The 14,838-nt window shown below is 42.0% G+C and overlaps 1 protein-coding gene across 15 annotated transcripts in view; it reads left to right on the top strand.

Moving 5' to 3' along the window:
* MPDZ (multiple PDZ domain crumbs cell polarity complex component) overlaps window positions 1-14,838 on the top strand; it is a 193,533-nt gene that overhangs the window by 136,342 nt on the left and 42,353 nt on the right. For all 15 annotated transcript variants that reach the window (XR_010407652.1, XM_064579269.1, XM_064579277.1 and 12 more), the window contains 4 exons: window positions 693-889; window positions 2,376-2,467; window positions 2,694-2,784; window positions 5,191-5,271. Coding sequence is in view for 14 of the 15 variants with exons in the window: in XM_064579269.1 (XP_064435339.1) it covers window positions 693-889; window positions 2,376-2,467; window positions 2,694-2,784; window positions 5,191-5,271 (461 nt within the window). In the remaining variant the exon portion in view is untranslated. The remainder of the gene's footprint in view (window positions 1-692; window positions 890-2,375; window positions 2,468-2,693; window positions 2,785-5,190; window positions 5,272-14,838) is intronic.

Below are 14,838 nucleotides of genomic sequence, written 5' to 3'. Positions count from 1 at the left end.
GACTGGCCCAGCTGGGCTGGACCTTCAGGCTGGTGCACTCATGGGGCTGGAAATTAGTGTTGGCTCCTGTGGGCTAGGGTACCTGCATGCAGCCTTGCCCTCTCAGATTCAAGAATAAATTCTACCTCTTGAACGTGTCGGATGGGAGAGATTAATGGTCTTATCTAATGTGTCCTAAAGCTGAGACAGGGACATTGACTTGTCCTGGCCTGATGGCTCTGTGCAATAGGAAAATGCATTCCCTTTATTCTGGATCTACGTACCAAGCAGCTGCCCAACACGATGTGACACGCATGCCAATCTTCCTGTGGGAGAAAAAGTTCTGCTGATCAACGAAGATAAATCCTCTGAGTGCTTCTGTTCTTCTCTGCAAATGATTTTAATCAGAGTCTTTGGAGAGTTTGTTAATGTGAATCACCCGGGTGAACTGATCAGTCAGACCCTCCACGCTCTGTACTCTGGATGGAAAGAAATTCCTCAGAGTTTGGGTACTCCCGGAAACCAGTCTTGATGCCTAGGTGGCCAGATTATTTAGCTTTTCTTAGCTGCCAAGGATTTACATTTGGTCCAAGTAATGCCTTTTGAAGCTAAATAACCTTCCATAGTAAAACATTGGCTGTAAATTAACTTTATACCTATAATTTTGTTGTTGTTGTTACTGTTGTTGTTGTTGTTGTTGTTGTTTTATGTAGAAAATATCAGAGAGCGTTACGGAACCCTAACAGGAGAGCTACATATGATTGAGTTGGAGAAAGGTCGTAGTGGTTTGGGTCTAAGTCTTGCTGGGAACAAAGACCGATCCAGGATGAGTGTCTTTGTAGTGGGGATTGATCCAAATGGAGCAGCTGGAAAAGATGGTCGACTGCAGATTGCAGATGAGCTTCTAGAGGTAAGTTCTTGTGAAAGATGCTGAATTTACTCTTGCTGAATTGGTGCACTGGAATCATCAGTTTCCACCCGGGCCTCCTGTGGTGACTGAGAAAACTATTGCTTGCCTAATAAAATAGATGCACTGCAGCAAATTTGGCTGTAAACCAAATCTCTGCTAAGTAGAGTCCGTGTTCCCATTAACTTCCATTAAAAGGTTGTGACTGGGTAGCACCAGAAACAATTTTTGCCCCAAGACAGTAATAAAGATCACACTTCAAAAACATTTTTTTGTGTGCTGTATTTTTCTTAGTAGGTTTTGAAAAGCCAAATGACCAATCACTCCTCAGTAATGAGATTGACCCACTGGACATTCTGGAAGCTGAATTCCTAATGGTAGAAGTGATGGGGTTGGGGTGCAGTGGGGTCAAGGTTAAGGCTAAATAATGAAAACAGTAACTCAGCTGTCCAAACAGAATAAATTTCTGAACCATACTTTAGAGTGTTTAGAATTGCATTTGCTTGTTTTGGTTGTCCTAGCCTTCTGGAGACTGGGACCCACATGCCTTTATATCGCCTTAAAACTCTTCCTTCCATTCTTGTTTCTCCATTGGCTGGGAAAGCTCAGTCAGCAATGGCTAAATGACTAGATGACTGGCAGTTTCCAGTAGGTACTATTCTGCTTTGGTACTTTCTGCTTTCCAAATCCCGAATCTACCTGTGGTGCTCCTCCCCGTGGCCTAGTCCCAGGGCCTGAGTTTTGAGATTAACTAAGACCTATGACCATAGCGGGCTTCCCAGGTTGATCTGTGCAGGTCATTAGTGCCTCCAGGAGAGCCTTTGCTTTGTACAGAACACGCTGGAAGCCCGGTGCCTGCCAGGAAGTTTATGCTCTACTTTTCTACAGTCAGTCCAAGTGGTTCCTCTGTCATCTGTGGAGTCAGACCCACCTGCACATCATTTTTTTTTTTAATTTTATTCTTATGTTAATCCCCATACATTACATCATTAGTTTTAGATGAAGTGTTCCATGATTCATTGTTTGTGCACAACACCCAGTGCTCCATGCAGAATGTGCCCTCCTCAATACCCACCACCAGGCTAACCCATCCTCCCACTGCACATCATTTTAATGTTGGCTTTAAAACATGGGCTTGTCTTTTTTAAAGATTTTATTTATTTATTTGACAGAGACACAGTGAGAGAGGGAACGCAAGCAGGGGGAGTGGGAGAGGAGAAGCAGGCCTCCCGCAGAGCAGGGAGCCCGATGTGGGGCTCGATCCCAGGACCCCGGGATCATGACCTGAGCCGAAGGCAGCCACTTAACGACTGAGCCACCCAGGCACCCTGGGCTTGTCTTTATTCACCATCTCAGGTTCATGTTCTGGGAAGGAAAATACATATAATATTTTAAAAGAAGAAAAAAATGACCTTTTTATTAGCTAGATATGATAAGAATTAGCAAAACTAAAATTTCAGGCTCAATTAATGCTATTTGTTTCTCACAGATCAATGGTCAAATTTTATATGGAAGAAGTCATCAGAATGCTTCTTCAATCATTAAATGTGCTCCTTCTAAAGTAAAAATAATTTTTATCAGGTAAGCATTTTCTTTTTTTAGTTTACTAAATACTTTTTGTTAGTCTTTCAATTCAGAGTTCTTTTAAATGAAAATAAAACATTTCTAAATGTCGGAGTGTGTTATAGTCCCAGGTCTTTGGGGTTGCAGAATTTTCTCTAATAATCCTTCTGAGTCTTCAAGTAAAAGAATGAAAATAATATGAATCATTATGCTATCTATGATAGGTCATTGCTTTTTCTTTTAGAAATAAAGATGCGGTGAGTCAGATGGCTGTATGTCCTGGAAATACAGTAGAACCTTTGCCTTCTACCTCAGAGAATTCTCAAAATAAGGAGGTATGTATCTTGTGTTTGTTTCTCTGGGAAGATTTGATTGATACACTATGTATTAATTCAGCGAACAATTTATAGAGCCCTTACAGGAATATTAAAGATAAATGGCTCCTGGTCTTGGCCCCCAAGGAGCCTAGTACAAGAAACGCTCATGTAAATAACCACACCACTTCCATGAAGAGTCTGCATAGGGAATAATGAAGGTAGAAAAAGTTGTTAAGTCTCCTTCTGCAGAGATAGTGACAGTGAATCCCTAGGTGAGGTGACATGTGAAGTATGTGTTGGAAGTAGAAGACGCAGGGGGCAAAAACATTCCAAGCAGACGGCATGGACTAAGGGATAGCATGCAGGCTCTGGAAGATACAGGGAAGAAGAATTGCAGGGCATCACTGAATAGTGGGGGAGGCGGGGAATGGGGAGCTGGTGAGGAAAAGGTCACTGAGAAAGGGAGATTGGGTCAGATCATGGGAAGTGTGATGGAGACTTTGTCTTTGAGGCTTAAGGAACTCAAAGAGTAAGAATTGTATTTTTAAGCACTTCTCTGGAAATAGTGCAGAGAAAAATCAGAGGTTTCAAGGAAGAGAAGTTAAGGTAAAGGGAGTAAGAAAATTATCAGAGTAGTTCAGGAGAAAGTTATTGAGGGCCTGAACTAATGCAAAAAAATAAAGAAGGAAGAAAGAAAGAAATGATTAAGTCAGTAGTTGCAGAAGTTTAGGATCCAACTTAGCATTACCTTATCCCTAACTAAATGTACTCCATAAGAAACAACGAGTGGTTGAGAATCTGTTTACCTGACAAGTTTTTATTATCTGCCCTATGCCAGGTACTGCTTTTTGGGCTGGGAATAGGCTGGTGAATGAGACAGACAAGATGTAGACAGCTTCCGGAAGACTGACGTGGTGACTTGGTGGATGGCTGACTTTTACCAGAATAGAAAAAATTAAAAAGCAGATATTTGTAAAAATAGAAAACAGCTTTAGGGTGGAGTGCGGTTGAAGAGCCTGGTAGAGATGTACATTGGGACATTTAGTCTAGAGTTTAGAGACAAATTCCCATAGATGCATATTTGTCATTTGTTAGCCATGGGAGCTTAGGCTCTTCCGTACAGAGAATACTTAGAAAGAAGAGGGCCAATGTCAGAATTCTTTAATAACAACAAGGAAGAAGCCTAACAAAGAGTGGTCAGAGGTAACAAGGAAGGACCAAGCAGGCACAATGCCTGGCAGCCAAAGAGGGCACATTTCAAGAAGGGTATATTCTACGATCTTGAATGCCAAGGAGAGGTCAAGTAAGGAGATGAATAGAGCCCATTGGACTTGGCAACCAGCTGATTACTAGTGTTTTTTTTAGAAAGCAAATGATGGATAAAAAAGAAAGCATGACCTATGACCATAGCGGGCTGATTCACTAGAGCTGTGAATCAGCCCCGTCACGTAGCCTGCTGGGGGGCACGGGGGGACAAGGCCCAGAGTGTCCATCTAAGCTGCTTCAGGTTGACCAGGACACTTGGGTGAGAAATCTGAATGGGGCTGATCCCAGTGTCAGGGGCTTGGCTCTCACCTCTGTATCTGAGTCTCTGCACACCCTTCAGGCTGAGGACCCGTGTCCCAGAAGCTTCCTCTCCACCTTTCCTGCCCTTGGAAGGGCCTATCTAGGGGCTGGACCTGCCTCCACAGCTTCCCTCAGAGCTAGAGGGTAACATAGAGTTTTTTGGTGTGCCAAAGCCTCAGATCCTTGTTAAGGATGAATAAAAGGCATAGAGAATGAAAAGCTTAAAATGAGAGGAGCCATATCATTACAGTGCAAGAAGGTGCAGAAGCAGAAACACTCTTCCCTAAAGCAGTGTAAGCACTGGGCTGTCTATGTGAGGAGTGTCACTCGTTCTGGTGAACTGAGAAATCATTCGAATGGTGAACTGAGTTGAGTGGCTTTTCAAGATTATAAAGGAGAAAATTTTATTTTCATACAAATGTTACCACATAGAAAGCCCTTAAGAAAATGGAATATTTTTTTCCTTTTTTAAGATTTTATTTATTTATTTCGAGAGAGAGTAAAACATTTAATAGCTCCTAAATTCCTGTGATGACTAACATAGGGAAGAATAGTGGGTGGTGCCTCCGCTAGTGTCCTGTGTTTCAGTGAGTCTCACCGCGGGTAGCTGGGCTGTGATGAGATCTCATTAGAGAATAAATCCAGGAAGTCTTGAGAACCGCTTTGTGTCTCTGTGTTCTGAAATAATTTTTGTCTAATCATACCGTATTAGTATTTCGAAGAGAGTATAATGTTCATAAATGTCATGAAATGTTAATTATAACACATGAAATAATTTTGATTAAAGTGGCCCTTATTAAGCAAACAAAAATACATAACACTCAGTTGCCCATTTTACCATTTCTTCCCCTCTGTCAGGCTGAGCCAAGTGGTACTACTTCTGATGCAGCTGTGGACCTCTGTTCATTTAAAAATGTGCAACATCTGGAGCTTCCCAAGGTAAATCTGCTTTGAATTGGGATTTTTACACCAGTGATCTAATTCGCTGGTTCTCAGAATTGTGGTCTCTAGACCAGCAGCATCAGCATCACCTGGGATCTTGTTAGAAATGCAGATGTTTGGGCCCACCAAAACCTATTGAATGAGAAATTCTGGGGGTGGACCCGCAGTTTGCATTTTTATAAGCCTTCTAGGTGATTCCAGTGCACACAGACACTTAAGAATTATTGTGTTAATTGATACTTTAACGGGAACTAAGCTTTTCCTGCCTTTATGATTATCCCAAGGTATGACATTTGGCAGTCTTTCTCTCTTTTTTTTTTTTTAAGATTTTATTTATCCATTTGAGAGAGAGAGAGTGAGAGAGCACGAAAGTTGAGTGAGGGGCTGAGGGAGAAGCAGACTCCCTGCTGAGCAGGGAGCCGGATGCAGGACTCAATCCCAGGACCTTGGGGATCATGACCTGAGCAGAAGGCAGATGCTTAACCGGCTGAGCCCCCCAGGCGCCCCACTCCTTTGATACATTTACCAAGGGCCTGCTGTAGAGGAAATAAAAAGAAGAAAGAAACAAATTATAGTCTTTGTCCTTCATAAAACTCAAAGTTCGAATAGCTAGAAGTTTCACTGATAAGCATCAGTGAAGTATTTACTTTTGAAAAGATCTGGACCTTAGGTTCAAATGACCACTTTAGAGAGGTGGTTTGCTGAACAGAAACCTACAAATGCTTTCAGGTTCTGCAGGCTCATGCTGAAATGCAGGCAGGGACAGGGGTGGATGAAGGAGAATATTTGCAGAGAGAGCAGCAAAGTGCTCAGGGAGAAGAGGAAGGCAAGCCAGGGGGTGGGCATGGAGCAGGGGTATATTTACTGCAGGCAGAAAGAAGTGGCCAGAGGCCACTGTCCAGTTCTGAGACAGTGCAGCATGGTGCTTACAGGCCTTGACTCCAGAATCTGTGTTCAGCCCTTGCTTCCTCAGGTATACATCTGACACATTATGTGATGTTCTTTTGCCTCAATTTTTTCACCAGTAAATTGGAGATGATAATATTACCTTTGACCTAATTGTAAAGATTAAATGAGTCCTTTGTAAGTAGTTGGCATAATGCCTGACACACAGTCTGACTTTTTAAGCAAAAAAAGACTGTGATGCTATTGATTTGGTTTTGTTTTCACAATAAATGTCTGCAAAATGGATTGCCCTGGTCTTACTTACAGTACATTTAAAAGAAGTCGTTATTACACACACTTTGTGTTGTAGGTAGAAGGAAAAGAACAGAAGTCATTAAAGCTTTTTGCCTTTTCTACCAAGAAGTTCATACACTTCAGTTCAGGATCCCTCACTCTGTTGCCATTTGAGAGAGAAGATACCTTCCTTTTTCCCCTGTTGATTACAGATTTTTCCTTTTCCTCCTAAATCCCAAAGTATCAGAATTTATTTAAGAGTGCAGTCATTTCCCTACAATTTGTGAATTATGAAGCATTTAAATGTATGCTGGATTCATTATAATAAATGTTTTTTTTTTTAAATATATAGGTTTATGCTTATCTTTAGAAAAGCCCAAAATAAGATCATTTTTTTTTTTACATGCCTTTCATGGCATTGGCCTAATTTATTTACCTAGAGTTTAGGACATCCTAGAATATAATGAGTGCCCAGGAAATGTTGGGAGAATGACCCTGTTAAACAGATGCAGTATGAGCAAAACACTCTAGTGGTTGAGCTTGTAGACTAAAGCCAAACCTTCTGGGTCGGAGCCCTTCTTTGCCTCTTACAAGATGCTGGCTGGGACCTTGGACAGGGTTCTTAATCTGGACAATTTTCCCTCTACCAAGTGGAGATAATAATAGTACTCATCTCCTACATTTGTAGTGAGAATTAAATATATATTGTGTGAAGAGTCCAGTACCTTGCACTCATATATAAATACTGCCTGTTTTTTTTATTGTTATAATTATTAGAAAAGAATAAGCTGGCAGAGAGATGTCTGACTGCTTTCTGGTACCAGTTTTCTGTGATGCTGTCTCCTCCTGTCTTAGGCTACCTGATTAAGGTGTTCTGTAGATGTTTAATTGCCCTAATCCCCTATTCAGAATCTTTCAAGGACCTCCATTCTCAAACAGATAAATTCAAGTCTCTTGGCCTGGCATTCAGCAGTGGGGGGGTTGTGGGGGGAGCGGGGACAGAGGCCTGCTTTGTCTGTCAGAGGCCCTTCTGAGTGACCTCTGATAAAATATTTGGAAACTTGATCTCATTGGTCCCCACTTCTCTTCTGTAAATGGGGCTGCCTGTATCAGGGGTTACTGTTGAGATTCTTTAAGCTAATGAGCAAGCTCCCTTCATTCTACAGCTGGTCTCTGCCTTTAGCCTCCTGCTGACTTAATCAGCAGGTGTCTATTATGTGCACTTCCCTTTCTGAAGTAGTTGCTGTAGGGGAATCCAAGAACTTGAAGAAACTCCAGATTTTATTGCTCATGGAAAGCTTCCATTTATACATAGATTTCAAACAAATCTAAAGCTCAGGTAACTGAAATGTATTTTATTGATGAAGGCCAAAGTGAATAAGGGGGAATAGTCAAGAATCTTTTAGAATCAGCTGACGTTAGAGGCAATCAACTATGACTTCAAGTGTGGGCTTTCGGAGCCACTTAACTTTTCTGGGTCTCAGTTTCCTTGTCTATAGGATAGGGAAATAATGAAACCTTTATATTAGAAATATTTTTGAAGGATTAAATGAAAAAATCTGTATAAAGCACTTCGTGTGGTGTCTCTCCCAGGTGGATGGGAGCCCCCAGATGTGGGGCAACAGTCCTGTGGAAGCCAGTGACTTAGGAGGTGAAAGAATTCACCTGAGGCAGAACAAGGGCGATAGAAGGTTATTGAACACACCACAAGCAAGCAGCGGCCAGGGCTGCAGAGGAGAGGTTATCTGCCAGGAGGCAGTGGGTGGGGCTGTTTTTAAAGGGAGAAGGCAAGGAGGTAGGCACAGAGGTATGGAATTTTCCCTTTTTTGGCAATTGTGCCTGGTTGTGAGTAGCCCATTGGTCGGGTAGGGCTTATGGATATTTTGAGGTGGGTCACCTGATGCGTCCATCTGTATTCAGTCAGGGGGTCGTTGTGGGCCCTTTCTGCATTCCATCGCTCACCTGTTTGTCTGAAAGCGGCCTATGCTTCACACTGTTCAAGTCATTATTTTCCTTAATATTTTAACCATGAGGTTCTGAATGCTCCACAGAATGTGTGCTTAAAAACATCCTTTGAGGAGGCCCTTGCTAAAAATGACAGGTTAATGGGGCACCTGGGTGGCTCAGTCCTTAAGCGTCTGCCTTTGGCTCGGGTCATGGTCCCAGGGTCCTGGGATTGAGCCCTGCATCCAGCTCCCTGCTCGGCGGAGAGCCTGCTTCTCCCTCTCCCTCTGCCCCTGCTTGTGTTCCCTCTCTCAGCTGTCTCTCTTTCTCTGTCAAATAAAATCTTAAAAAAAAATGACAGGCTAAAAGACACAGCATACTATATAAGCCTGTCCACTCCAAACCCCATTATAAGTGGACTCTGCAAACAAAACTCAAGAAAGCAAAGAAGGGAGAATCAACCAGCCTGCTAACATTCATACCTCATCTGCAATTCTTTGTCATTTATAGCACCTTGTATTTTTAAAGATTATGATTATTTGAAAAAAATTAATGGTGAAGTCTCACGTGCATTGTTTACTTCTCAGCCACACTGTGAGATTGCTTTTATTTTCCCCACTTATAACAGTTCTCATAACTCAAAATGGTAGAGTTAGAACTTAAACTCTGGTCTTAAAGCTCCAAGTCCCATTTTCCGTTCCTTGTTTCAGCTTGCGACTGGGGCCCATTTACCTTTCCAAAACACCTATATGTTTCTTATAAGAATCTTCTACTTCATTCAAACTGACTTGTATCAAGAGCCCATGGCGATTTATTTTAAGAATTCATCCCTCCTTGGGCGCCTGGGTGGCTCAGATGGTTAAGCATCTGCCTTTGGCTCAGGTCATGATCCCAGGGTCCTGGGATCGAGTCCCGCATCGGGCTCCCTGCTCCTTGGGAACCTGCTTCTCCCTCTACCTCTCTCTCTCTCTCTCTGTCTCTCATGAATAAATAAATAAAATCTTTAAAAAAAAAAAAAGAATTCATCCCTCCTTGCCTTTGCTTATACAACTTGGGGTACCCTTCTGCTTTCTTTTAGATTACCTAAATCCTGTATGACTCAAGATCTAGCTTAATCTCATGTCTGTTTATTTTGAAATGTTCCTTCAATATTCTGGCCTATATAATGCTTACTAGTAATGTCTTCACTTATTTGTCATTTAACTGTGCCTGGCTCAAACATGTCTCTTGTGATAAACATTCATGTGGGTAAATTTTCTATACATCTATATTGAAAACATGTTGAAAAAGAAGAAGCTGTTATATTTTTTCTACCATTATCTCATATAGTATGGGGTAGCATAGTTCATACTAAGTATGCAGGAGGGTGGAAAGGATGAAGGCTTACATGCTGTGTGCACACAAGGGAAAAATGTCAAGTACAGGGGGGTCAGGAAGGAGAGAACGGTTTTCCTAACAGTCTTAAAACAGAAATTGTAGTAACAGGTCATTTGTAGTTAAGTTCTGACTCCTTAGAAACTCTCCAGACAGGTCAATTATCTTTTTTTTTTTTTTTTTAGGATAGAGAGAGTGCAAGGCTAGGGTGAAAGGGAGGTGGAGCGGGGCAGAGGTAGAGAATTTTTTTTTTTTTTAAGATTTTTTTTTTTTTAATTTATTCATTTGAGAGAGGGACGGAGACAGGAGACAGAAAGAGCTCAAGCAAGGGGGAGAGGCAGAGGGAGAGGGAGAAGCAGGCTCCCTACTGAGCTGGGACCATGACATGGGGATATGGGGGTTCCATCCCAGGACCTGGAGATCATGATCCGAGCTGCTGAAGGCAGACCCTTAACCATCTGAGCCACCCAGGTGCCCCTGTAGAGAGAGAGTCTTAAGCAGGCTCCACGACCCTGAGATCATGACCTGAGCTGAAATCAAGAGTCAGACGCTTAACCGACTAAGCCATGCAGGCACCCTGATTATCTTTTTTTCTTTTTAATCCCCTTTTTTAAGTCGGAAAATAGAAGTGTAAACAAAAAGTTTATAATGTGTATAATCTGAACCCTTAGTGACTGACTGAAATGCTAATTCAATTTATCAGACAAAATAATATTGATTGAAGATTTGTTTTTAAGCACATTTTATCGTAGGAAAGTACCTGTAAATCTAAACAACCTTACACAATTTTCAGAGATACGTTTCATGTCCATACAGTTTTATAGGTTGAAAGTCTTCAAATAGCATTAAGAAGTTTTCTTCTGGGGTGCCTGGGTGGCTCAGTCGGTTAAGTGGCTGCCTTCAGCTCAGGTCATGATCGAGCCCCACATTGTGTTCCCTGCTTGGCGGGGAGTCTGCTTCTCCCTCTCCCACTCCCCCTGCTTGTGTTCCTGCTCTCACTATCTCTGTCTCTGTCAAATAAATAAATAAAAATCTTAAAAAAACAACAACAACAAAGTTTTCTTCTGAATTTTTGGGGAATCTTCCAACTTCAGAATAGCTCTCCTGATAATAATGGTGGTTTACTTCGTCCCACTTTTAGTTCTTGTTCATTCTTTTCTAGCTATTGAATGATAGAAATGTTACTCCATAAATAAGTTTCCTTAATTTGTTTCACATTCTCTATATGGTGGTGTTTTAATAACTGGCTCAGAACAGTGTTTCTCAGACCTTTTTCTGTTACAAACTGGATGTCCTGTGGTAGCAGTGAGGTGGAGAGCTAAGCAGTCAGCTGGGAAACTGTACTCACACCCTATTACCCTTACTCGCATTTCATCCTACTCTTCTGATACCAGCAGATCGTCTGTAGATGGGTTTTTTTTTTTTAAGATTTCATTTATTTATTTGAGAGAGAGAGAGAGAATGAGAGACAGAGAGCACGAGAGGGAAGAGGGCAGAAGGGGAAGCAGACCCCCGCTGAGCAGGGAGCCTGATGCGGGACTCGATCCCGGGACTCCAGGATCATGACCTGAGCCGAAGGCAGTCGCTTAACCGACTGAGCCACCCAGGCGCCCTGTAGATGTGTTTATATGTGTTTATTTCTGTAGTATTTTAAGTGGGATTGGAGCATATTATATATACAGATATGTAACTTATTGCTCCTTGTAGGACCCTGCGTGTTGCTAATAACAAAAAACCTTCTTCCTCCTATAGGCTTAGTGAAAGAAGGGGATTTATGGGCCCAGGTTACTGGGCAGTGATCTTCCAGGATGGTTGGTCTGTGGTTCAGTAGGGTCATCAAGAGCCAGGTCTTTTCCTCTCCCTGCACAGCCATCAGTGGTCAGCTGTATCCCAAGGCTGGTCTTCCTCTCAGTTTCAGAATGGCTGCCAGCCATAGTTAGGGTCGTGTGCTGCTTCTCTCACCTGTGGTCGGGGGGAAAGTGGCTGTCCTGTAATTCTGAGAAAAGTCCCACAAGCATGCTAGTTGAGCCCGCTCCGTTCACCCGCCTGCTCCGGGACTTGGGACTGTGGCAGTGGGAGTAGAACTGTGCTACTGAGCCAAGTCATTCAGACTCCGTCCTTGGAGTTATTTGTCCACTGTGACATAACAAATGGCCACACAACTTAGAATCTTAACCATCTGAGTCACCCAGGTGCCCCCAAAATTTCGAATCTTAAAACAACAGACACTTATTATCTCTGTTTTTGTGGGTCATGGGTTTGGGAGCCGCTCAGTGGGTGGTCTGGTCAGACTCCATGTAGAGTCAACAAAGCACCAGTGAGGGCTGCAGTCATGCGCAGGCTTGACCAGGGCCAAAAGATCCACATCTGGGATGGTCGACTTAAATGACCACTGATAGGAAGCCCCGTTCCCTCTCTGTGGTGCTGCTTTCATGTCCTCATATATGGACGTGGCTTCCCCCGGAGCAGGTAGTCCAAGAGACAGCGAGGAGGAAGCCCCGCTGCCTTTGACATAGGTGTTAAATTGCATACCCTTCCTCCTGCTTTATTCCATATTTTACAATCAGGTAACCCAGTCCAGTGCACATTCAGGATCCCCTTCTTGAAGGGAGGAATATTAAGGTATTTGTGAGCATATTTTATTTTATCTTTTTTTTTTTTTTTAAAGATTTTATTTATTTATTTGAGACAGAGAGAATGAGAGACAGAGAGCATGAGAGGGAGGAGGGTCAGAGGGAGAAGCAGACTCCCTGCCGAGCAGGGAGCCCGATGCGGGACTCGATCCCGGGACTCCAGGATCATGACCTGAGCCGAAGGCAGTCGCTCAACCGACTGAGCCACCCAGGCGCCCCTGTGAGCATATTTTAATATCCCCACCTAAAACATAGGCAGAGAGAGAACGAGCAAGAGCAAGAGCATGCTCCTGTATGTTGTTTGAGGCAGCAGGGGGAGAGGCCTGGATATTCTGACAAAAATCTGTGAGCTTGCATGAAGGAATATGATAATGGTGTTAACTAAACAACCAGTAAATGCCCTCTGTACCACTAAAGTACTTTCCTGACTACAGGTAAGTGAATAGGCAATGATAGAACCAAATCTCAGGGTTGCATACATACAGTCATCGTAGATATAGAGCATTACTTGTTCAAACAGACATTTCTTTGTGGTAATAAGAAAGACCATTGGTGTACAAAATCCCAAATAGAGTGTTTAGCTAAATTAGATGTATTTGGCATTGGGATTTTGTCTTTCTGGTAGCACATTCACCTTTCTGGTCGTTAAATCTGATTCTTTCACCGGCTAGATCGGGATTCGGGGTGTAAAAATCCTGGCAAGTTTAGAAAATGTATCTGAAGTATATTTGATTATATCCTGTACGGTAATAAGTAGAAGGAAGGTATGTGTAATAACAACACTGTATATAGCACATCAAGTTTTCAATCCCTTTCTTATTATACCTGATCCTCACAGCAGTCTCATGGTTGGGCGAGAACAACATGGTTTGAACTGCATGGGTCCACTTCTATGTGGGAATTTTTGATAAATACAGTATAGGACTGCAAATGTATTTTCTCTTCCTTATGATTTTCTTAACATTTTCTTTTCTCTAGATTCACTGGAAGAATACAGTATATAATCCATATAACATATAAAAAGTGTTATTCAGCTATTTGTTATTGATAACACTTTCAGTCAAGGCTATAAATAGTTCAGTTTTTGAGGAGTCGGAAGGTATGCATGGATTTTCAGCTGTGCAGAAGGGGATCAGCATCCCAACCCCCACATTGTTCAAGGGTCAGCTGCATTATTACTCCTTTTTTAGATAAGAAAATTGAGGTTTAGGGGCACCTGGGTGGCTCAGTCGTTAAGCATCTGCCTTTGGCTCAGGTCATGAACCCAGGGTCCTGGGATGGAGCCCAGCGTTGGGCTCCCTACTCTGCAGGGAGCCTGCTTCTCCCTCTCCCACTCCCCCTGCTTGTGTTCCCTTTCTCGCTGTATCTCTCGCTGTCAAATAAATAAATAAGTAATCTTAAAAAAAAAAAAAAATTGAGGTTTAGACATGTTATATGGCGTATCCAAATTCCTACAGCTAGACAGGAAGTAAATGAGAACCGAGCTCTGCTCACCCTAAAAGTGCAGTTTTCTCTGTTTTACACATGTGACTGATTCTGCAGAAAGAGAGTGTGGTAGAGAGAGATGCATAATGACAGTCTGAAAATCATCAAACATGAATAATCTACCTCAGAAAAGCCACGATGTTGATAATCTTTAAAATGATGGTGCAGCCTTACCTTGATGTCATAATCCTGATCCTAAAAGCCTGATGGCAAGTGTGGCTCTCATGTATACATTTCATAGAAACCATGGCAAAATTTCCTTTTTCTCTCTTTTGCTTTACATTTCCCTGGGTAGAAACTATAATGAAAATGGTTGCTAGCTCTAACCAGAATGAAAATACTCAAAATCTTATTTTAATTTTATTAATGTAAACATTAAAAAAACGCAAAAGCCAATACTACTGAACATTTGGTCTTGATAAAAGAAAATGTGGAAAATATAGACAAAATATATATAGCTCTCTAGGCTTGGCAGGTTTTCAGTGCACGTCTTTGGGCTCAGAGTTGAGAGTGTTTTCACTCTGCACCAAATCAAAACACAAGTGTCTGGGGAAACAACGCTGTGTATTCAGCCCCAGAAAGGACAGAGCAGGCAGAAGTAATTGTAGTCTGTCTGCTAAGGGAGAAGGGAGGGATGAAGGGGCCAGTTTGGGTTGTTATTTCTTAGCTGTAGGCCAGAAAGAGGAAGCAGGATACTTTGATTAGGTTTTAAATGATTTATTTCGTCAGCCAGTTCCCAAAACTACCTTGGCAAATGTATATTCATTGTGTTATTGAATGCATTTTGTTCTCTGGATATTTTGCTAAAATTACTAGAGATGTGTAACTGGATATATATGGTAAAGACGCTAGAAATAGTAAACATATGGGAGGAATGAATACATTTGAATATTTGATAGAAGAGAATTTATTTCCATTAAAAAGTTTGAGAGTTTGCTTAAGAAGAGAT

The sequence above is a fragment of the Mirounga angustirostris genome, unplaced genomic scaffold (assembly GCF_029215605.1).
Source record: "Mirounga angustirostris isolate CCGP_5_RB_7025 unplaced genomic scaffold, mMirAng1.0.hap1 SCAF_15, whole genome shotgun sequence".
Taxonomy (NCBI): Eukaryota; Metazoa; Chordata; class Mammalia; order Carnivora; family Phocidae; genus Mirounga; species Mirounga angustirostris.
Note: the sequence above shows the minus strand (reverse complement) of the source record. Positions and strands in the feature narration are given on the sequence as shown.